The 22,593-nt window shown below is 53.5% G+C and overlaps 2 protein-coding genes and 1 long non-coding RNA gene across 3 annotated transcripts; 2 read left to right on the top strand and 1 right to left on the bottom strand.

The window, feature by feature from the left end:
• The first annotated feature begins 2,138 nt into the window (after positions 1-2,138).
• HOXD8 (homeobox D8) lies at positions 2,139-4,697 on the top strand. Its single transcript, XM_055307637.1, is given in 3 exon segments — positions 2,139-2,483; positions 2,486-2,828; positions 3,234-4,697. Coding segments are annotated over 3 exon segments (909 nt in total). The 5' UTR covers positions 2,139-2,213; the 3' UTR covers positions 3,530-4,697.
• Positions 4,698-7,182: 2,485 nt separating this feature from the next.
• On the bottom strand, positions 7,183-8,363 carry LOC129498615 (uncharacterized). Its single transcript, XR_008662164.1, has 2 exons — positions 7,662-8,363; positions 7,183-7,297 (listed from the first exon to the last, which is right to left on the bottom strand). It is a non-coding gene; the product is annotated as an uncharacterized LOC129498615 (long non-coding RNA).
• Positions 8,364-8,618: 255 nt separating this feature from the next.
• Positions 8,619-22,581, top strand: LOC129498817 (translation initiation factor IF-2-like). The gene is made up of 5 exons (XM_055308364.1): positions 8,619-8,624; positions 9,001-9,370; positions 19,754-19,778; positions 21,962-22,064; positions 22,330-22,581. Exons 1-5 carry the CDS (start codon positions 8,619-8,621, stop codon positions 22,561-22,563), a joined length of 738 nt encoding a protein of 245 aa, XP_055164339.1. The 3' UTR covers positions 22,564-22,581.
• The last annotated feature ends 12 nt before the right edge of the window (positions 22,582-22,593 follow it).

Here is a 22,593-nt window from a genome sequence, read left to right as displayed (position 1 = left end):
GGATCGCACTCGCACACTGGACCAACCCACAAGGAGTAGGGGGTAGTTGAAATGAGCCTCCTGCTGCGCCTTGGGGTGGGGAGTGGGGGGTGGGGGGAGCCCGTCTCGGGTTCTTAGACCTTTGTGTTGGGCGCGAGCTGCCGGCGTGAAGTGCGCTGGCGTAGGGGCAGCGTCCTCGCGGGCTCGGGGCACGGCCCCAGGTCAGTTCCCGAGGCTGGTGTGGGCCTGGTGCCTTCACGACAGTGGGTGATCCCTAAGGCCGAGGGGCTCGGTCCTCTAAAGATTGCACGAGGAAAGCCGAGTGGGCGAGGGAAAATGCACAGTACAGACGTCTTATTACACTTATTGGACATGAATACGCGTAGAGAAGGGGGTTAAACGTAATATGGGGGAGAGAAGACGGTGATGTGACGCTGCGCGGGTTCCTAAAAATCAGCAATATTTTGCCGATTCGCGCTCGACTTGCCCACGCGACTCGGGACGTGTCTCTTCCTCGTGGCTCACAAGCTAGGATGAGCCTTCGCTTTCCTTCCTTTGGGGAAAAATTAGTAACTTTTTAAGCCGCGTCCGGCGCCCGCTCTGGGCACTAAGTTCCCAGGCTTGGCAGACGAACCAGAACCATCAGCAGACGCTGGGCGCCGCCTTCGGCCGCCTGGAACCGGCGCGATCCCAACAGCGGCCCCGGGGCCCCGGGTGGGGGCTCACAGGCGGCGGGTCCCCCCACCCCCGCCCCTCGCCCGCGGCCACCGCCCGCCCCGGGCGGCTCCAGGCCGCGGCCGAGACCCGGGGGCCGCGCGTCCTACCCCGGCGCGGGTTCTCCTTCCCGCCTTGGAAACGGCGGTGCCCGCTTCTCTATTTAGTCCCTCGGCAATGCTAATGCGCGCCCCCCGCGCCCCCGCCGCCCCGCATTCTTGTCGTCCCCCCCCCCCGCGCGAGCCTGGTGCTGACGTCTATCAAGGGTGAAATGATGGAAACTATATTCATGGGCATGATTTCCATTAAATATCAATTAACCTGGGAGCCTCAGCCAGGCGTGCAGTGCGTCAAGGGTAAATGTACATCTTATTTCCACCAGGCCTGCTCGCCTGGAAAAGACGGCCTGGAAAAGCTCGCTCTGGTGATGCCAGGATTGGGGTTTGGGGGTCACCCTCGCGGCCTTTCACCACCCCCCTGGGAGGGCCCGACCCCAGCGCGCGGCGCTCCCGTGGGTCTACGCCACCTGCCCTTGCTCCCCGGGGCTGCAGCGCCCGCGCGTCCAGAAGCGCAAAAGCCACGGCCGGCCTCGGGGGGCTGCTCCAGGGGCCAGCGGAGGGAGTCCTGTGCTCCCGCAGCCTCCTGGGAGTGGCCTCCCTGCCTCCCCCCAAGTGTAAGGTCCTCCCGCGCCCCCGCCGCGCCAGCCCCGAGCCGCGTCCCGGGGCCCCGGGGGGCGAGGCGAGCCCTTGGCAGTGCGGCTTTATGGGCCCCCTTTAAGGCCGGCGGAGGCATCTCCCGGCCGGCGTGAGGAGTCCCGTCGGGAGCGGCGGCGGCGCCTCGGCGCGGATCCCTCCGCGCGGTTATCTCGCCCCCATCTTCCCCTCCGCGCAGTGGCGTGGTGCGAAAATGCCTCGCCGGGGCGCACCGGGGCGGCAGCCTCGGCGGCGGCGGCGGGAGCGCTGGGAGGGGGCCGCGGGGGGGCCGAGGTGAGAGGCGGCGGCGGGCACAGGGTGTTGGTTTTTTTTTTTTCCTCTCTTCCCTCCAGAGCGGGGGTTTGTAAGCCGGAGCCAAAGAGTGTCCCCGTGGGCCGGGCGCACTTTTTTTCTTGTCCCCGTGCGCTCAGGGCCGCCCGGTGCCTGAGAGGAAACAGTGGAGGCAGCGGGGCAGGTCACCCGGGCGTCGGCGATTATATTGCGGCCGAGCCGGCGCGCGCCGGGAGAGGCCGGGCGGGCGGCGAGCGCGGGGGCTGGGCGAGGCCCCGCGACCCGCGAGGGAGGCGGCGGCGGGCGCAGGAGCCGGGCATGAGCGCCCAGTAGCCGGGTGCCCGCGGCCGCCGGGCCCCAGAGGCGACGCGCGCGCGGGCGGGCGGCGGCGGCGGCGGCGGCGGCAGCGACGTAGCCCGGCGGCCCCGGCGGCGCGAGCAGCCGCCCCAGAGGCCCCCGCGGCAGTGCGGCCGCGCCGAGGCGCGCTCCCTGCCTGCTCCGCGCCGCCCGCCCGGGGCCGCCGCCGCCGCCGCCCCGATGAGCTCTTACTTCGTGAACCCGCTGTACTCCAAGTACAAGGCGGCGGCGGCCGCGGCGGCGGCGGCGGCGGCGGCCGCGGCGGGCGAGGCCATCAATCCCACTTACTACGACTGTCACTTCGCGCCCGAGGTCGGCAGCCGCCACGCCGCCGCCGCCGCCGCCGCCGCCCTGCAGCTCTATGGCAACAGCGCCGCCGGCTTCCCGCACGCGCCCCCGCAGGCGCACGCGCACCCGCACCCGTCGCCGCCGCCGCCGCCGCCGCCCGCCGGCCAGGGTGCGGCGGCGGGGGCGGCCCGGGCCCCGGGCAGGACTACTTCCAGCCCGGCGGGGGCAGCCCGGCCGCAGCCTACCAGGCCGCCCCCCCCCCTCCTCCGCATCCTCCGCCTCCGCCGCCGCCTCCCCCCTGCGGCGGGATTGCCTGTCACGGGGAGCCCGCGAAGTTTTACGGATACGATAACTTACAGAGACAGCCGATTTTTACGACCCAGCAAGAGGCCGAGCTGGTACAATATCCTGACTGTAAATCGTCCAGTGGTAATATTGGCGAGGACCCAGACCACTTAAATCAGAGCTCGTCTCCTTCTCAAATGTTTCCCTGGATGAGACCACAAGGTTGGGATGCAATTTTATTTTTTTTTTTTATTTTTAATGCGGGGAGAGGGGGAGAAATCTGCTTTCGTCTCACGTTCTAGCTTTAAAACTACCTTTCCCCTCTCCCTCTTCTTTTCCTTTTCGTGTAGCTACAGTGGCTCTTATTCATAAAGTAATACTTTTTTTCCCCCTTAAAGTAGAGAAACCGCGTAAAGATGCGGACAGAGCAATCGGGAGGACCTTCTCTAACTGTTCCTCTTGCCTGCATATTCTATATATATAGAAATAGATATATCAGAGCGAGAGACTTGTGTGTATTTCATCCCTCAGCTTGTTCCAGAAAGCTCCAGCAACCTGCAGAGGCACCATGACATTTCCAAAACGCTTATTTTCCTTTTTCTTTTCTTTTCTTTTTTTTTTAATCAGCAGCTCCTGGTAGACGAAGAGGAAGACAAACCTACAGTCGTTTCCAAACCCTAGAGCTGGAAAAAGAATTCCTTTTTAACCCTTATCTGACCAGGAAGAGAAGAATCGAGGTTTCCCACGCCCTAGCCCTCACGGAGAGACAGGTAAAAATCTGGTTCCAGAACAGGAGAATGAAATGGAAAAAAGAGAACAACAAGGACAAATTCCCAGTTTCCCGACAGGAGGCGAAGGATGGAGAAACCAAGAAGGAAGCCCAAGAGCTGGAGGAAGACAGAGCTGAAGGCCTGACAAATTAACTTCTACCTTTAAAATTTTACCACAGACTATTAAAACTAATGATCAACACATGCTGTTGGACACCATCTATTTTCTTTGTTGGAAAGGACTTTACCTGTATTTCAAGCTACCTTCATGTCACTGCTCTTGAGGTTTCTGCGCTTTGAGAGGGGTTTGGGTGTTTAAAAAAAAAAGTTTCTAGTATCACACAGAAGCAGCCCTTGAGCTGTCCTATGTAAGGGTAATTTGATACTGACCTTGTTGCTATATTTTTATAATGGTAGTTTTTAATGTCTGAGCTGGTGATTTGCCTCAACAACGTAAACTTCCTAATGATTAGCACTAAATAATTGAATATGAAATGCTTTATTAATCAAATAAGTGCACTTGAACACTTAAAATCATTTCTTTATGGTGAGTAAATTAAAAGAGATCTATTAATTTTTTTAAAAAAATATGCCTGCAGAATATTTACTTTATGTTATTTGATTAAAACGTATTATTTATGTTCTCTTTTTTTGCTTTTATAATGAATGGTTCGGGTGCCTTTTGTTTACTCCTAAAAGGTTTGAGTGTTTTGTAAATGTAATATCTCGGGGAAAAGTCTGGGCCAAATATTCATAAAGCACATGTTAGCTGAAGAGTGTAATGTGTAGTCCTGCTCTGCAGCTTCCTTAAGCTTGGGGGAAAATGTTGGGCCAATGACAGAAGTTTCAGGAAAATGTCATAGTTGACATTTAATAATTTTCTGTAGTCTATACAAATTATAGCAATTTAACCATCTAAAGTGAATGAATACTTGAAAAGCCGATTATAACATTTTCACTCATTAACTTTTCACTCTGGCGAGTCGCCTCGTGAAATGCCTCTTATTTCTCAACTTGCTTTCGTTTTGAACTGCGCTTGGTATCGCCTGAAATCGCTAGGTCTCTATGCTGTGGCCGCTGCTGTGATTCCGTTTTTTGAATAGGTGCCATATTTATTTGTATTCCCTTCGCTCTGTTTGCACGCCCATTTTGAGCCAACTTGTGTGCGTCTCAGATGTCGGTTGGTACGTCCTCTGCTGTTCTCCAGGATGGCCTCACCTATTGAAACAAGCCCTGAGAGCAAATGCAGAAAAATCCGAGTGTAAACAACCGCTCCAGAATATAGCTAGCTCCTCAATAAAGAAATGAATCTTTTTCTAGAGCTAGTGTCTTTGAGCGCCGTACATAATCCTTTCCCTGAGTCAGGAACCACCACCTGGACTACTAGAAGGCAACGTTTCACCAAAGCTTCTATTTGATTTAAAAAAAAAAAAAGAGTGGGGGTTGCAAGCACTGTGCAGTAAAAATAAATAAATTCAGGGGAGGGGTCTCTTTTTTCATTCCAGAGAGAGCTGGCTGGGCTACCCTAGCTTTGTCTTGCTCTAAATAACCTTGCTAAGATACTGTGAAAGCTTTGAACTTCGCAAAGGACTCAAGTTGTGGGCCCAGCGGGGGAAGACCCAGGGTCCAGGTTACACCACAGATTATTCCGCTGAGCCTGTGCTGATGCCGGGGTTTGGGATCTGTTATTAACAAGATATCCATTTTCCATTGGAGGCTGCTCCTGCAGCTGCCATTTTATGAGGAAAGAGGAGGGGGAAGAGGGGTAGTAGAGAAGAGGAGAAATTCAAGGAAACTAATACTTCTCCCCCCAAAACGGAAAGGTAGACACTGAAGAGCTCTTTGCTTTTTCTAGATGCGTTTGTTTTTAAAGAGGTAACATTTTAATTTCCAGAGTGCTTTTTATTGCACAGGTAAGAAAATGGAATCGGTTTTAGGCCCGAACCAGCCCCTCAGGCGTTGGTGGGCTATTTGCTTACCACTTCCAAGAACCTGGGGAATGTTCTGGTGGGGCCAGAAATGAAGTACCACCTAGCTTTCTATCCAGGGAAGAGGCTGTGGTTGTGGCATTCACGGACCTGAGCCAGGAGAGACAATTTTAAGTCACGGGTGGCCTGCGGCTTAAGGAACATTTGCACGAGAGGAGACAGCTGCAAATGTGCATGCTGGATTTGGAAACGTTCTGCTCCGTGTGCTGCCTGAGACTCTGCTGTTGGCAGTCTCTGCTTTGCTCTGTAGAGCAAAGATGCCAAGCGCCTGAAAGCATGGCTAGGGAGCAGCCTGTGGGGTGGTGGTGGTGTAGGTTGGTGGAGGTGGTGGTAGCGGTGGCAGTGGCTATGGTGGCTGCAGCCGCAAGCTGGTTAGAGCTGCTTGCTGGCTAAATTCCAGCTACCTTTCATTTAAGTGATTCCTCTATTAGCAAAATTTGTTGTCTCCCGCGCAAAAATGCTCCCCAAATTCCAGTTTTAGAGCCATTGATTTCGGGCAAGACTCAGGGGACCCAGTGCATGAATGGATGTGGAAATGAAGGGAAATGAAGGGATGTGGAAATGAAGGGGAGTAGCAATGTCCTTATTTCCTCTCTATTCTGTGTTGCTCTGGAAGTATATACCTTCTTGACCCATCGCCCCAAACCCATAGTAAAATTGTAAGGGGATCCCTGGGTGGCTCAGCGGTTAAACCTGCCTTTGGCCCAGGGCATGATCCTGGAGTCCAGGGATCGAGTCCTCCATCGGGCTCCTTGCGTGGAGCCTGCTTCTCTCTCTGCTTCTCTCTCTCTCTGTTTCATAAATAAATAAAATCTTTTTAAAAATTGTAGGTCTTGTACAGAGGAAAAAAACCCAACTCTGTTGTAATAGCTGGTGCATTGCAGAGTATTTGTACACCTACAAATTTGGTTTTCTGGGTATACATTTGGTGTATTTGTACATACACATAGATTACACGTTGCAGGAAGTATTGGTCATAAATAAATATAGTTACATGTTTCTTTTTGTAGCTGGGAAAAATCATGGATCTGCCTTTAAATAAAGAGCTTGGGGAATTCTCCCTCTTGCTCGTGCTCGCGCTCTCTCTTTCTCTCTCTCTCACACACACACACACACACACACACACACACACACCTTTTAGTGGCCAGAAACCCCCCATTTTGGTGTTTCATGCAGACTGGAGGTGACGAGCACAGAAGATACCCCATCTAATTGGCTCAAATCTGTAAACACCCGAGGGTTGCCGTGAAGCGAGCAAACATTTTTGCTGCAGAAATTTGCATAAACCTTCAGAGAATCCTTTGAAAATCTAGGCAATGCTTTTTGGCCCTGGATGCTTCGAGTCTGCTTAGAGAGGTCTGTAAACCGTTTAGAGAAAAATAGGACCCTCCAATGTTAACACTGAATGAAAGAACCAAGCCTTCCAAGTGATTTAGGTTCTCTGTTTGCGAGGACCAGAAACACAAAAGAGGGTGTGGGTCTCAATGGTTTCTAGAGAAAAGTCAGTTCGGGGACTGCCATTTTGTGAGGTTCCACAAAGCCCAGCACATCGCCTGGATTACCTCTGCACAGGGGAAAAAGTGCAAATATGGCTGCCTTTTCAAAAGTGCAAAGTCTTTTCCCAGCCCCCCTTCCCCAGGCTGAAAAGGAGGGTCATAAAGCTCTGCTTTTATGTGGGTAGGGGAAAATTGACAATTGAGATTATTTCTTAGAAAATTCTAGAAGTGAGCAATCTCTGTTCAGTTCCATATGTACAGATCCGTGTAAAGTGTTCTAGCTTGGAAGGGCCCCCAAATTTGCCCCACATGTTCTTACACATTTTCTTTTGTAATTAAAAACATTGTTTTATTATTCTTCAGTGCATAAGGTGTTGCTATTTCACATCCAAGCTTGTGTCCTCTGCTTCCCTGGTGTTTGATGCTTCTTCCGGCATCTGGGGGTGGACAAGGGAATAAAGAGAACATTTTAATGGACCTTGGCTACTGCTATGGTTCCCTCCAGCAAAGTTAGAGAGCACACTGTTTCTAGAAAGAATACGACTTTTGCTGACAGATGGCAACAGAATTCCTTTAATAAAAAACATCCAAGGTCATCGGAACCTTTTCAAGGGATACAAATGGCCTGCTCCAGAGGGTGCTGTGTGTTTCCTGTTTAAGTCTATGTTCACTTAGGTACTTACTGGATGTGAGGATGTTAATAACAGAAAACCTACCTGTAGACATCCAATGCAAATATTTATAGATGCATTACCAGAAGTCCAAAGACAGTGTCCTTGAAAGGATGGGGGGATGGGTTACCTCTTCCAGGCAGGTTCTGAAGCCTGGATGACCATGCCCGTGCATTAATGATGAGGAGAATGCTGGGGCCCTCAAGGACATTTACTTTCAGCTAGTGTTCTCTGGAGCAGCTCCTATCAGAAGTGCAAAAGGAATGTGACTCCTGCCTTTGAAGAAAAAGGGCTATTTTTTCCCCAAGGCTGAAACTGAGGATCCGCTCTTCCCTCCGCCCCCCCGCCCCCGAACAAATGGAGCCCCCTCCTCTTCAATAATGCATGGAGCAGGCTTTTTGCTGGACAAATATTGGGGGGGGGGCAATGGAAAAGGGAGAAACTAGAATTAAATTGCATAGAAACAAGAATTGCACTTAGGGGAGACATGACAAGGGGTCTCATGGGGGATCCAGAAAGACTGCTTCCCCTTTAACCCAGTGCTGTCCAGGAGGATATTTCTGTGAAGATAAATGCCAAGTGTTGGGAATTCAAACTGTTTTGGAGAAGTTGACAAGTACTTAAAACCAATTCCAAGCTGCGAGCTGGTTGGTGACTCTCCTGCCCCTAGAAACCCCAAGAAATGGGAGGGACCCCAATTTATGTCGGAGAGGCGTTAGGGGGAGGGCGGGCTCTCTTGGCCTACAGAGCCCAGGTTTCCTGCGCAAGATCACTGGGGCTGGCTCGCCTGGAGAGAAGAGGGGCAAAAACCGAAAGTGCCTGCCTGCCGCTCCGGAGCGGGCCTTTCTGGGAGGGGAGGGGAGGGGAGGGAGGGGAGGGGAGGGGAGGGGAGGGGAAGCCAAGTGACCCGCGCAAGGAGAGTCGGAGGGGGGTGCCCGGCGGGATGCCCTCCCCAGCGCCCGGGCCGCGCACCGCATGCGTTTCCCCTCTAACACAACGCTGCTCGATCCAGCAGAGGTCTCGAGCCAAAGCAAAAAAAAAAAAAAGCAAAAGAAATGCTTCCTAGAAAAGGTGAGAGTCAGGAACCATGGAGGCGAGAGACGCAGGGAGAGCAGAGAGGGGCAGGGAGGAAGAAAGAGGAGAGGGGGAAGGAAGGAAACGGAGGAGGAAAGGAGCGAGCGAGCGAGCAGGAGATAGCGGGGAGAGAAAGAGGAAAAAACATGGCGCTTGCGAGCTGTATGTGCAAAATCCGCAAGGAATTGCAGCAAATTCCTTTTTGTTTGAAGAAAATTTACAACTTGGTAATAGACCTTTTTATGACCTATTTGCGGTCGTCATTGGCTGCGGCTGGTCATGTGCAGGCGCCGCTCGCCTTCACGGCCTTTTTCCTGATTTCCCAGGCGAATTTCCCCCCGCATTCTGCCTTCCTGGAGCCTCACCCCCTCTTTTTCCAACCTTTGTCTCTGCAGAGGTGGGATCCAGTCGCCGGCTGCGGGGCTGCGGGGTCCGCGGCGGCCTCGGCTCCCGCCCGGCGCCCCGCGGGGCCCCACCGCCGCCCGGCTCGGGCCGCGCCGCGGCCGCCTCCGGAGCCCGCGGGGAGCCCGGCGGGCGGGAGAGCCCGGAAGGAGCCCGGGGCGCCGAGGCCCCCGCCGGCGCCCACGGCTCCCGCCCTCCCGCCGCCGCGCCCGGCCTGCTCGGGCGCCTGCAGCCCGCGGTTCCGAGGCGCCTGGGTCTGCAACGCGAGCGCCTCCCTGCAGCCCCGCGCGCGGAGCCCGGCAGCGCCTAACGGACTCCAGCGGCGGCCGGGCCGCCCGCCGCCTCCTGCGCCGCAGCCTCCGGGTAAGAGCCGCCCCTCCCCGCGCCCGGCCCCGCCGCCAGGAGCCTGGGGCCGCCCGGGGAGCTCGGCCCGACGCCCCGTGCGGCCCCGGGACCCCGGGGCGGCCGGCCGCGCCCCCTGCTTCCCCAGCGCTCCGCGTGCGAGCGGGCGTCCCCCGGGGCCCCGGGTGGGGTCCGGCGGGGCTCCGAAGCCGAAGGGAAGCCCCGTCCCCTCTCGGGACTCGGAGAGGGGGAGAACGGCAGAGGGGACCCCGCTGGGTGGGGAGCCCCTCCATCCCCACCCTGGGGCGAATCCCGAGGTGCCTCCCGGCCGTCTCCGCTTTGTTGTGGGTCACTGCAGGCCCTCGACAGCTCCCAGCAGTGTTTCGCGGCGTGTCTGTGGTCAGAGGTATCTGGGAGGCTAACAGGTGTTTTTTTGAGGGTTGAGGGTTGAGGCTTGGGGTGGGGGTGGGGTGAGTTCTGTGTACCCAGGATGGGTTTGGTTTGTCTGTCCCGGCTTTGGCGAGTGATGCTGGCTAATTTCTAGGGTTTATGGCTTATTGGGCCTTATGTATGAGATGGCATCTTAAATATTTTTAACCGTTCTCTGGTTCTTAGCGAATTTTTGCAATGACTCAAGCAAGGTGCCTCCCACATCTAATAATCTATCAGGTGAATTTGGATTATGTTATGTCACAAAAATGGGTACATGTTTTGGGAGGTAATGGTATCAGAAAACCTGGTGCAGGTTTTGGGTAAAAAAACCAACAGATACTTAAGAAATTCAAAGCAGGTCTAAGTTCAAATGTCGCGTGTGTTTCTTACTTGCCAGAACAGGAAAAGAGTAGATATTTTGCTCTCTAAATGCACTGTCCTAGGGTTTTGCCCCCAAAACACGTTATATGGCAACATTTTACCCTCTTCTTCAAAATTACTGAACTGAAACATTACATGCATCAAAAGAAAATCCTCTGCAGGAAAAAAAAAGGGGGGAATGCTCTTTTATCCCACCGATTTTGAACAGCACTTGAGGATGCATCTCTCGAATCCTCTTGACTATTCCCTCACGAACACCATGTGAAATATTAAAACCTGTGGACAGTCTGCCGCATTGCGCATGGGGTGGACCTGCGCAGCGCTGAATATCGTCTCCAAAGCACCCAGCGGCAAATCCTAATATTCCAAATATTCTTTGTAATCGTTTTGGCCATAAAGTATTTCTAAACAATAAATGACATCTTTGTAGAAAGGTATTTTTAGTAATTAGGGATGGAATCACGCTGGTTTCAAAATGGAGGGCCACTATTTGTGGCCAGTCTGAGGAATTGTCATGGGTCACTATAATCTCAGGAATAAGAAACTGAGTGATATTTTTTTGCTTGAAATGTCTGTATTTTGTAACTGTTTCGCCACTACAGTACAATGGCTGTTGAGATCTTTGTTTCATCTTGGTATAAAAGGCATTAACCATTGAAAAACAGGCCCCTGGTCCAGGCAGGACCTAGGCCTGTCCCCTGGTAGCGCCAAAGCCTAAGGGGCCCCCTAGGCGGGCTGGGACAAGCGTGGGGGTGGGGAGGAGTTGAGGCCATGATGGGCAAGCCCTAGTGTTCAGAGCTTCAGTGGCTTTTCCCTGGGTTGGGTGGCTGAGTGCGGCCCAAGTGACTAAGGACCTAGGCGGACTGCAGGTCTTATTACGCAGGCAGCAGAGGGTGAGGTCATGGGCAGATATGGAGGACTGAAGGGTTCTTTGTAAGCCCTGTGGTAGCATTAAGAGCTTACTGGAACTTAATGGTCGATTGCATTTAAGGGAATGAATAATCTGCAAATCACATTTGAACTCAGGCCAGGAGGAGACCAGTTAACGCTTTTGCTGCTGCCGGAAATGCCTCCATTGTCCCTGTTAACGCAATTTAAAAAAGTAAACCCAATTTTTAAAAATTAAATAAGAAACACTTGGACCCTCAGAGCTCACAAGCCAGGAAGTGTAAGTCCCAGCGTCCTCAGCCCGAACCTCTGTCCGTTTGCAGTTCACGGGGCCACTGACATGTCCGAGCCTCGGTGTTTAGGGGTCAGGCTGCGAGCTGGGCTTGCAGCTTCACGGGGACCAGGGAAAAGAGCAAAGTCCGCTATTATAAATGTGGCCAAGCACCAGGGCTGAAAACCAAACGTTATTTTCCTATCATACGCTCCTTCAAATAAGTATATTTCGCCAGATTTCTGTTTTCTGAGCTAGAGAAGCAAGGGAAATCGGAACAAAGACAGTATTTCACTCTGGGCAGGCAGGCAGCTGTTAGAGGTATTTACGGCCTTGCCGCAGTGCGGCCGCGGGGCAGGGCACGCGGGGGCACCGGAAGCTAGGGAGAAGCCACCAAGAACTCGGAATTCCGATTTAAGCCCAATTTAGGGCCACTTTTCCGGATTTGGTGTGAATAGATACCCTCTTTCTAGGAACGAGTCCCTTGGACTTGGTGGTTGTGCAGAATGAGGGAGAAGTTGTGCTTTCTGAACGCGGGGGGGGGGACTCCCCTTCCCCCCAACCCCCACCCCACGCCCTGATTAACGACTCGGGAGAAACTAGATGTGCAATCGCGGATCCAAATGACAACCTTGAGGGTGTTCACTGGCAACATGGCGATTTTGTGGGTTTGGCGGAACAGGGCTTGCACATCAGAGAGGATGGCTGAGGGTTTTCAGACAGGTTTTCCTGGAAGAAAAAAAAAAAAAAGAAAGAGAGGGAGAGAAAGGACGTTTCCCGCCTCGCTGAGACGGGGCGTCCGAGCCCCGTGCAGGTGGGCGCGCGGGCAGCGGGCCGTGGCGGGCACCGCGAGGCGCGGCCAGGCGGCTGCACCGCTCAGCGCCCCAAGCGCCTGCCACGCACGCTCGCCTGCGCCTGGCGCATGTGCAGTGAAGTGGCCCAGCCCGGAGCCCGCCGCGAGGCACGGGCGGGGGGAGGGGGCGTGCGGACTCGGGCAGGAAGAGGGCTCCCGAGCGCTCCACGCCGCCCTCCCTCCGTGCTCGCCGCTCCTCTTGCCTGTCTTGCGGCCTCCAGTCTAAATATAGCCAAGCCTGTTGTCCTTGACGACGTTGTTTCCAGTCGGCTGGACTCCGCACCCCAGCCCCGTGTAAATCTGTACTTGAGACACAGGCTGCAAACGCGAGCTGGTGGCCAAAGGGACGTTCAGTCCTCTTTCCGGGAGGGGTTCAAAGAAACACGCGCGCACGCGCGCACACACACACACTTTTAACACCTTAAGAGAAAAGGTGTGTGTGTGATCCTCGGGGGATTGCATCGGGTTGTTTTCCAGCCTGGGGCGTCCGGGAAGCGGACCTTTGCTCCTGGAGCGGCTCTAACCGCCCAACCTCAGGCCGGTCCCTCCTGCAGCCGTCCCGGTCGAGGGCTCTGCGGGGTCCCTGCGGGGTCCCTGCGGGGTCCAGCGGCTCAGCAGAGAGCGGTCAGATAAATAAATAAATAAACGGACAAACTGGAGGGATTTTCCGCCTGGACTCGCCTAATTAATGGGGGATGCACGCTCCGGGGCCGGGAGCCCGGGGGTGGGAGGCGGTCTCGGGAGCCTGTCGACTTCTGGCCACCCCCCCCCCCGGGGGACACAGCGACCGGCTCCTCCCAGCCTCGGTGCCCGAAGACCTTCAGGGGCGCGAGGGAGCCTCAGCCTCGGGTTTCCAGGGCAGCCCGTGCCCCTGCTCGGCTGTCTGTCGCCTTGTCCAGGAGGAGGCGCTGTAGGACAAGCGTCTTGCCAGCTGCGGCGGCGCCGGGGATGCCCCGGGCGGGGGGAGGGGGGACACGTGACTGCCCTCCCTCCTCCTGCGGCCTCCAAGTGCTTTCGGGGCTCCGTGGAGGGTCGGTGCCGGGCCCACCCCCAGACGGCTGCTTCCCGGGACGGGCGGCCTCGGCCGACCGGAGGCCGCGGAGCCCGAAGGCCGGTCCCAGGGTGGCAGGCCACCTCACTTCCTCCGCCTTCCCGGAGGTGGCGCGATTTCCGCGCGCTGGGCTCCTAAAAGCAGGGAACTAGGGGCCCGCAGGAGGAGGACACGACGAGCCTAGGCAGCCCCCTGAGGCCGGGCTGCTGCTCTGGCCACTTTCCCTCCTGCAACCCCGGGTACCCAGAATCGGCAGCCCCGAAAGGCACAGGGTTCGGCGCCTCCCCCCGCAGGGCTCGCCCTGACCCTCGGGGACGCCGCCTGGGTTCTGGGCTTCCCTCCGGGCTTGAGGGAATCTCCTGGACTTTGCAGCGTGGGGACACTGCACATGCACATCTCAGCTCTTCCACACCGCGCACGCACACCCCTTTTCACCCCTGCGCCCATTTCGGGGCTTCCGTGGGCTGCGTTTCTTGCACCGCGGTAACACCCAGCCTCAGCAGTCCGCCCCCACCCGACCCCAGGGATCCTCCATTGTCTGTGGGCAAGGCAGTCTTTTTCTTCCCTCTTTTCCGTACTTAAGGGCAAGGATTCTTAATATCTGCATTCAGCTTTGTTCATAATTCAGGTTCCTGGGTCTCAGCCAGACTTATTAAATCAGAGTATCTGGGACCTGCATTTTGTAAACACTCTCCCAAAAGGCAACTAGGAAGCATGCTTATATTTGCAAACTACTGGTCAAGTGTCTCTCCTGCTGCTTCTATGGTTTTTTGATGTCCAGGAGCCAAGTTCCCTTTAAAACTCAGCACCCTGCTCCCCATAGTTCCTGGGGGTCCCTCCCTAATTGATTTTTTAAATGCCACTACCTCCATAGACTAATTGCTCCCATTTAGGGAAGGGGACTTTGATTTCTTGCTAACTTGGAGATTTTAAGAAGGCGAGTATGTTCTCATTTCAGACTACCTTGGTTCAGATCTTTACCACTTACCTGCTATGTAACCTCAGGCAAGTAGGGCAAATTGCCTGGGCCTATTTCTTCATTTGAAAAGTAGGAATAAGAGTACCTTGAAGGGTTTTTATGAAGATTTTTACTTACATTGCAATACTATTTGCCATGCATTATCCTACCTACCTTACAGATATTAACTCACTGGTCAAGTACTTTAAAAAGTGCTTTGGCACATAACGAGCTTTCAGTACATGTTGCTTATCTTAATTATCTTTTTTCTGGTCAACATCAGGCCTGATGTTGAAAGAGACCTGGTTCACTGAGTTCTTGAAGCCTTCAGAGAAGACAGGCCTAGGCTTGGTCACACACGGGAAGTGGCAGGCCCAGGAGAACATAGTTCTGGGATGCTTCCTCTTGCTGTAGGGGGCCTCTTAGGCCCTGCCCCCTTGGGTCTCCAGTGCCTATGGGTAGACTTCAGGGCCACATCCAGAAGGGAAGTGCCCCTAGCTCCTCAGTGGGCAAATGCCAGACTGAAGAAGCCTCATATCCATGGCATATCCATGGCACCCAGGCATATCCATGGAAAGGCTTCAGGCCTTTCCTGAGAGAGTCTCCTCCACCACCACCCATCAGTCACAACCAGCAAAGCAAATATCCCCTTTTTAGTCTCTTGAAATCTGGAGCAGGGTAGAAAAGCACAAGGCCAGTGGGCAACAGCAGAGGATGCCAGAAGTGTCCCACTCCCTCCTAATCTGCTTGTATTCTGAGCTCGGGGCTCCAGGGCCCAGGCTGAGCCACAGCTCCCAACATGGGCCACAGTAATGTCAATGTGTATCTTGGAGAGGACTTATCCCCCCAAATCTCCATCAGCCTTACCATTTTTTTGAGATTTTGTCTTTTTAAAAGCTGTGTAAATGCCATTTCATGCTATAACCCACATGCACAGACTGCTTTGCAACCAGGTTCCAACCTCTAGTCCTGGCTTTCATGACTTGTGCTTATAGACTTCTACTAACGAGGACTCTGCAGCCCTTCACCAAGCTACTTCTCTTGGCTTAACCAGGAGTTCACCTGGGTCAGATTTTCTCTCAAAACACAAATAGTCTCTTTAGCTACCAACCATATGGGATGAAGTTTGGCCTATGGCATTGGGCAGTGCTGTAGTCTCCAGTCATCCCCAACTCCTGTGCCATCTATCCTCCACTCTTGCTTCTTAGAGTGCTAAGATGACCATCCCAGACCCTACTCTTTTTATGACCACTGGAGTCTTTTCTAGCCCCTGGTTCCATCATCAAAAGTCCTGTCTCAAGCCCCATTCATTTGGATCCTATCTCCCCAATTGGGGTTTTCTCCTGGGGTCACCTTTTCTTTCCAGAGGACACCAAACCAGAGCTCCAGTGAGTAGACTCCAGTGTAGGAGGTAGGGTTGAGGATAATGGGAGAAATGTTCCTTTTTCAGTGATAGAATATGGTGTCAGGAATATGGGATCATATTTCTCTCCTGCTTGTGACTCCCTGCTCAGCCCCCCTCTGGCTCAACCCTCATCCTGTGTTCCCAAGTGCCAGGCCTACATAGTCTTCTTCCATCTGCCCCCCACCTAGGGAGTTCATTCAGAGTCTTAATCCCTATCTATCCTGGTTATGCAGACATTTGGTTTAAGAGGAGAGCTCAACACTACCTCTGGGCAAGAGACCTCTTAAAAGTCAATGTCAGAATATTCTTCCCTGAGGCCACATAGCAAGGGCCCTTAGGGTAGACAGAGGGCAGACCTCATTACATATGGAGTGTAGCTGATACCTGCTGGTGCCCCTTCACTTTCTCCTTCTTCCTGGGAGCTGCTCTGGCTTGAGGTTGGTGGAACCCTACACGGGCCCCTACCTCATAGGAGCTCTCTGGGCAGGAATTCCCAGGACTGGCCCTTTCCAGCCAAATGGAGAAGGATAGTGCCCAGAGTCCCACTTTTCCCCAAAACTAATTCACTACAGGCTTTAAAGAAGGCTTCAACCTCTCCTTCCGCACCTTTTCTTCCATTTCTACCACCACCACTATTGAAACTCCTTGAGAAATCTCCAGCAAATTGGCCAAGTTAGTATGCTGTTCCCCTGAGGCTCAGCCTTCTTATTAGACCAAGTTTGTTCTTTCCCATCCCCACTCTCTCATTCATCCTGGGGGCTCGGGGGCAAGGGAAGACCGACCGTAGGAAGGTAGACGCTCTCTCTTTAATCATGTGGCCTGGCTGCCCTCAGATTAGAAAGTAATTGAAGATATCTGCCTCACTGCCTGTCTTCCTTTCCTCCTTTTTCCTCTGCATAGCTAGTTACTTTCCTGTTATTATCTAAATATACAGAGTAGGCTGTGTCATTGTATTCATCTTCTTGTGTGAGCCACAGTGAAGACTGCAAGCAAGCCCAGTCACCGTCCTTCCTCACCACTCATTTTAAAAAATATCTAGTGAGCCCAGATTTAGGCACCCTGCATTGTTTCAAACAACCACCTCCTCAGCCTGGTCTCCTTCTTATACCCCACTCTCCCTGAAAAGCTCACACATTGCCTAGAAAGTCACACATCCTTTTATTAATTCTGTTTTATTAACTTAAGGAAAAATAAAGCTTTTCCCAACCTCTGGAATTCTGAGTTTTGGTGTTTTTTTTTTTGTTTTGTTTTGTTTACCGTGGATTAACTGGGACTAATTTTGAAGCTGCTCACCCAGTCCTTCTAGAATCAGAAATCATTTTTTGAAGAGTTGATCTTTATTCATATTTACAACGGATGTTACCAACTGTAAAAGAAAAAGAGCCTCCTAAGTAGCTAATGGGGGAGGGGGGAAGAAATATATGCCTTACGGTCTGAGCTAACGGCTCCCCACTTTCTAGCTAATGAAAGTCAAATCAGGGAATGGATTTAGAAATACACAGGGAATGGGCGGAAATTAGAATGCAAAAAGATCTTTGTGGAGAAGGGTCATCTCTTTCTTGGGCTAGGTAGGACTTGCTGATGAGAACTTTTGCAACTGAATTTGATTTAGAAATTGTGTATGTGTGCGTGTGCTCTACAAACCTACACGTAACACCCATTCTTTTCATCAGAAATGTCGAAATCACAGGTTTTCACACTGATTAGTGGAAACTCTGGTGGGCTATGGAAGGATGCTGGGGGTCAAGTCTCTTTTTATTTACCTCCCTTGGTGGGATCTGGGGGCATCTCTCCCACCCCCACCTGGCCCAGCATAAAATATCACTGAGAGCTGCGTGTGCTCGGGCCCTAGCTCCTTTTTTTTGGCTTTCTCAGCAGGAGCGCGCTCTCCCTCCTTCTCTCTTAGGCTCACCCTCTAGTGGGAGTGGCAGTGTAGGGGTGTAGCATTTCACTCAGGTTTTGGACACTCAGGTTTGGGCACAGCCCGGAGCCCTGTGGGAGCAGGGACATCTGACTTCCTGGGCTTGGGTTCCTGGAGAACCTCATTTGCTTCCTCACACCCTGTCCCCTTCACACCAGGGCTGTTTTATTGTTTTATAACCTTCTTTAGAGCTTCAGTTGCCAAAGATCCCGATGGGGCTATTCTCCAGTTTCTCACTTTACCAAACCCCAAGTCTTGCTGTTTTAAGCAGTTTGGTCACTTGCAAAGGCCCCCCTTTCAGAGCTAAGCAAATTATAGAAACCTCTAGGCATGTGGCTACCTTCACCTTTCTCACTGAGCCCAACCACAACAACACAGAGCCAAGTGTTAACTCCAACTGCCACCCCCATCCCAAGCCCACCCAGCCTCTCCCTAACCACCCTTCTTCTCTTGAAGTTTGAACAAAATCTCAACTAACTCCTGGAATAAGCAAGTAAGAAGTAGCCTTTGACTTTCCTCTTTATTTACCACATCTAGAGCTAGAAAATGATTGAAATAAAGGAGCTGATGGTACTCACAGTGAATGCAGCCAAAGACTCATAAGACATGCCCACCAACCAGTCTTTTCGAAATAGCACTACCTCCCCCACTTAAACAGACTTCTCTGAAAAGATGCTGTTTGAAAAGCCCAGGGTATTGATATGAATATGACCCTCCTTGCATCCTGAATATTTGGAACTATTTAAATGTGAGAGAACAGTTGCAGTGAACCTTTATTTGGTGAATAAAAGTTTAAAGCCGAAGGTTATTTATGGTTGTGCAGAGATGAGACCTGAGTGGCTATTTACGAGCACGTGATTCCAATAAACTTTGTTTTATGGCTTGAGAGTTGACAAGCCAAAATATAATTCCCACCATAAATTAGGTTAAGAGCATACAAGTGCAGATGCTTGGTTCTTGGAGCAGCGATAGGGAAGTGAGAGGCTCCAGCTAGCACCAGGCTCAGAAGGAGACAGTTCTGCTCCCAGTTCCCTTGCCCACTAGGAGAGAAAACCAGTAAGTCACTTATTACTTTTTCCAGGACAACTCCAGGGGTGGGTGAGCTCTCTGCCTTCCTGCCTGGGGTGAGCAGAAGTCCCAGCGAAGTTAATTTTCATTTTAGCCTAAACCTGAATTAACAAATAGAATGGGAATCCTGGTTTCCTCCCCTCCCTTCTGGACATAGAAAGTTGGGAACTGAGGACTCCTATCTCACAAAAGGGACTTACTGTCTGTCTCCTCCTCATAATGGAGCATCTGGCTCAGACGGGAATTAAACAGTGGTAGTCTCTAGGTGGAGAGAGTGGGAGAGCGGAGTTGAGAGGGGGAGGGAGAGAAAGGATGAGGATGGAGATGGCTTTGCCTCTGAGATTTCCCAGGGAAGACTGCCATCCCAGAATAGATGAAAACTTAAACCTGGTCACCAGCCCCAGTGAGGATCACCGCTTTGTGAGATTGCTTTGTGGGCTCTCCAGAAGCAATGCTGACAAAATGCTGTCACATCCAGAGAGCCGCATAACAATCTAAAGCATTGCCATTTACCTTCAAACCCATCGATTTTTTTTTCCTCCTCCTTGGTTATCATTTGGGTCCTCATTTCCCTTGGAAATCGCCCTTTGTTTTGAATTGGAGCAGAAGTGGGACAGCAAGTCCCAGTCATGCCTGGTCCTTCTTTGGAAGGGAGAAGACAGGTTTTGGGGGCGCTGTTTGGGGCTGGGGAACTGGAAACCAATCTGAAACTGGAAAGGGGGGTTGAGAGGCTCCCAGCGCGAGGCAGACGGGGAGCTGGGGCAGGGGACAGATGCAGCGGCTGCCCCAGCCCAGGGGACTTGCGCCCACCCGGCCGCTGGTGCAGAAGGAAACACACAAAGGCCCATTTTCTCCCCGCTTCCCGTTTTCCCACTGGGGAAACCCTGTTCCAGGCAGCCTGAGTCGGGCCAAGCAACCAGTGAGGTTTTGCCCAAGGGTGCAGGGAGTGGGGGAGGTGCCGGGCCAGGCTCTCCGGCGGCCCGGGGCTGCCCTTGAGGACTGCGGGCTCGGGCTCCGCGGAGAACTTGGCGCAGATCCTGGGGGCGGCACCCGAAGCGGGGAGGTCTGGGTATTGGTGGGGTGTCCGGGCCTTGTCATTTTTCTGTGTATCCTCTATCTCTGCTTTATCATCCTGTGGAATTTGAGTGACCCCCCCCCCCGTTTTCCTTGCAACAGGTTCGGGACCAGGAGACTGCGGCCCGTGAGTACCTTCCCGTTTCCTCGCAAGGCGGAGGCGGTGGGGATAGCGGGGAGGTGCCGGCGGGAGGGCGGCCGCGGCTGCCCGGGCCTGGCGGGCGAGGGAAGCTCCCTGGGAGAGGAGGCGCCAAGTTGGGCTCCTGGATGGATGGTTCGGGGCCTAGTTCACAGTCACGCACCCAAGAGAACAGCCGCAGGCGCCCGCCCTCGTCCCCCGGGGCCTCTCCAGGCCTCCCCAGCTCGCACAGGTGCAGCTCCGCGGCGGCAACGCTTCTGCTAAGAGCTTGCAGCTAATTAGCAGCCCGCCCTATTAACAAGTTTCGGCGAGCATCGCTTTCCGCTCGAACCAACCTGCTAGACGCCAGAGCAACGCGACTCTCCTCCGCAGCCCAGCCTAGCTTACCCCGGGCCAGCTTGGCCCAACCTTCTCTCGTCTTGTCTCGTTTTGTTTTTAATAAAAAGAAGAAAGAAAGAAAGGAAGGAAAAACGTAACCCCCCCCCCCGCGGCTGCTGCGGGTGTGTGGAGTTGGTCCGCTTCCGGGAAGGGCTGCGAATTCTGAGCTTTCCGTGGAAATCCCTCCTCGCCCCTCCCCCGGCCCCAGCCTCAGCCCCAGAGCTTTGGGCTCTGGGCTGGGGACTCGGGCTGAGCAAGGAGGGAGGGATGCGACCCTTCTGGTTCACCTCTGCTTCTCTGGAACTGCAGTTGGAGAATTTTCGCACCAGGGCCGCTAGTGTTGCAGGCAAACGTGGTGGTGGTGGTGGTGGTGGTGGTGATGGGGGCAGAGATTCTTGGGGTTCTGGGCTCAGAAGTTTGGATCTTTCTGAGTTGCACGAGCCACGGAAGACAGGTACATTTCTGAGGAGGCCTGTGAAATCGCCAGGAGGACTATCTCATTAAGGTGAAGGTGGTGGCAGGAGAATTAAGGAAGACACAGTGACTCCTCCCTCGTTGCAAAATGGAGATTATTTTCTTTCAATGGGAGGTGGAATGTAGGAGGGCGATAGGAACCAGGCACCCTTACTCCAGAGTGGAAGAAGCTAGGGGTTGGCTCTGGGCCAGGTTTCTTTGCCCTCCAGGGTGGGCAGCCTAGTTGACTTCCTGGGGGCTGTGTTCACCCCCAGATGTAGAGATTCCACCCAGTTCATAGTTCCCCTCTATTAATAAGTCTGGCTCAGATGAAACCGGTTCTGGGCTCCAGGCTGGAAAATCTGGTGTTCCCAGGACACCCTGGTTTTGCCCCCTTCCTGCTGCTGCCCCGGCTCTGGGTGCTTATCTCTGCCAGTGCTCCTCGCTCGCAAACCCACATTCGGCACCCTGTAGCTGAACACAGCACAAAAAGCCCCAGAGATCAAAAGCATTTGTATGGGCAGTTGAGCGGGAGGTGAATATTTAACGCTTTTGTTCATCAATAACTCGTTGGCTTTGACCTGTCTGAACAAGTGGAGCAATAAGGTGAAATGCAGGTCACAGCGTCTAACAAATATGAAAATGTGTACCCTCACCCGGGTCCCCACCCAGCCCAGTAGGCTCTCCCAATTTGTCTGGATAAAGCCTAGGCCCAGTGTCCCCAGGCAGGTGGGTGTGTGGGAACGCTTGGCATTAGGGGAAGTTGCGGGGAGGGGGAACCCCCCCAACTTGAACAAGGGAATTTGGTGTGGAGGCAGCCTTGGACTGTCGTTAGAATTGGCACCCAGGAAATCCCTACAAACTAGCCAAAGCACTGGAACCAAAAGATGGGGGTGGAGTGGGGAGTGTCCAAAGTACAGAGTAGAAACAGGGCGCCAATTTTGCCAGGCTGGGGGGCGGAGGGGAGTTTCCCCGTTCTACCCCCACCAGATCCAGGATAAGGCTAAAACTAATTTTTGGATCATAAGGGAGAAAATCAAAACAATCCAAAAAAATTTTTGTAACGTCTCCGGCCTACGGTGGAAGATCCCAAAGCCCCTCTTGAGCCCCAGCATCCTTCCTTCCGCCCCTGAAATCCATCCAGACTCTTGAGTGTGTCTGTATCCTTGGTGCCCCAAGCTGAGGGGTGAGCCCTAGACGGCGCTGAGGCGCTGGGGCGGGTGCAATTCATGAACTTTTGTACTCTTGTGTGCTGCTGTCTGCAAAGCAAAAATAATGAAACTTTGTGATATGTTTGTAAATGATTTCGAATGACCCCTCGCCCTGCCCTTCACCATTAGCACGCCGACCCTAGCCCAGGGCAGCTCGGTGCCTGCAGCAGTGCCTGCCGCAGGGTCTGCAGCAGCAGGACGCAGAGGCCAGCCCCGCACAGGGCCCAGGAAGGTAAATGTGAGACTTCTTGGAACACTAGCTTTGCCAGCCAACCTGGCTTGCCCCGCGCTGGGGAAAAGAATGGGCGGAGGATATTCTCTTCTCCCTCTTGCATCTTTTCTTCTGCCACTGGGGGGGTATTTGCTCCTTTCAGGAAAATACCACTCGATAAGGGGGTGGGTTATTTGGATCAAGGGGGGTGGGTAATAAAGCCGCCATTTCTGGGATGGATGATTTTTTTTCTTCTTTGCTTTTCTTTCTTTCTTTCCTTCTTAAGAAGACTGTCCTGCCTCCTTGGCTGCTCGGTCACTCCAGCCCTGGTACAAGGATGGGGAACTCGTTGCTGCAAATTTCCACCAAGCTCTTCAAGCTACCTGAACCCTCTCTGAAAGTGCGAGTGGCTGCGTCGGGCGGTGGTGGCTCCGAGGAAGAGGCCGGTGCTGGCTGCGGTCTGGGTACCCACTCTGGGTGGAACCCGGAGGTAGTAACGTTGTCTATATATACCCTGTAGAACCGAATTTGTGTGGTATCCACATAGTCA

This window comes from Nyctereutes procyonoides, unplaced genomic scaffold (genome assembly GCF_905146905.1).
Source record: "Nyctereutes procyonoides isolate TBG_1078 unplaced genomic scaffold, NYPRO_anot_genome, whole genome shotgun sequence".
Lineage (NCBI taxonomy): Eukaryota > Metazoa > Chordata > Mammalia > Carnivora > Canidae > Nyctereutes > Nyctereutes procyonoides.
The sequence above is the reverse complement of the archived record's forward strand: the minus strand, read 5'-3'. Positions and strand labels throughout refer to the sequence as shown.

What these genes read in the sequence shown, in the direction of transcription:
- LOC129498817 (XM_055308364.1), top strand. An exon ending in GGACCAGGAGACTGCGGCCC is followed by an intron (nt 19,779 to 21,961) that starts GTGAGTACCTTC and finishes CTTCACCATTAG; the next exon opens with CACGCCGACCCTAGCCCAGG. An exon ending in CCCGCACAGGGCCCAGGAAG is followed by an intron (nt 22,065 to 22,329) that starts GTAAATGTGAGA and finishes TTCCTTCTTAAG; the next exon opens with AAGACTGTCCTGCCTCCTTG.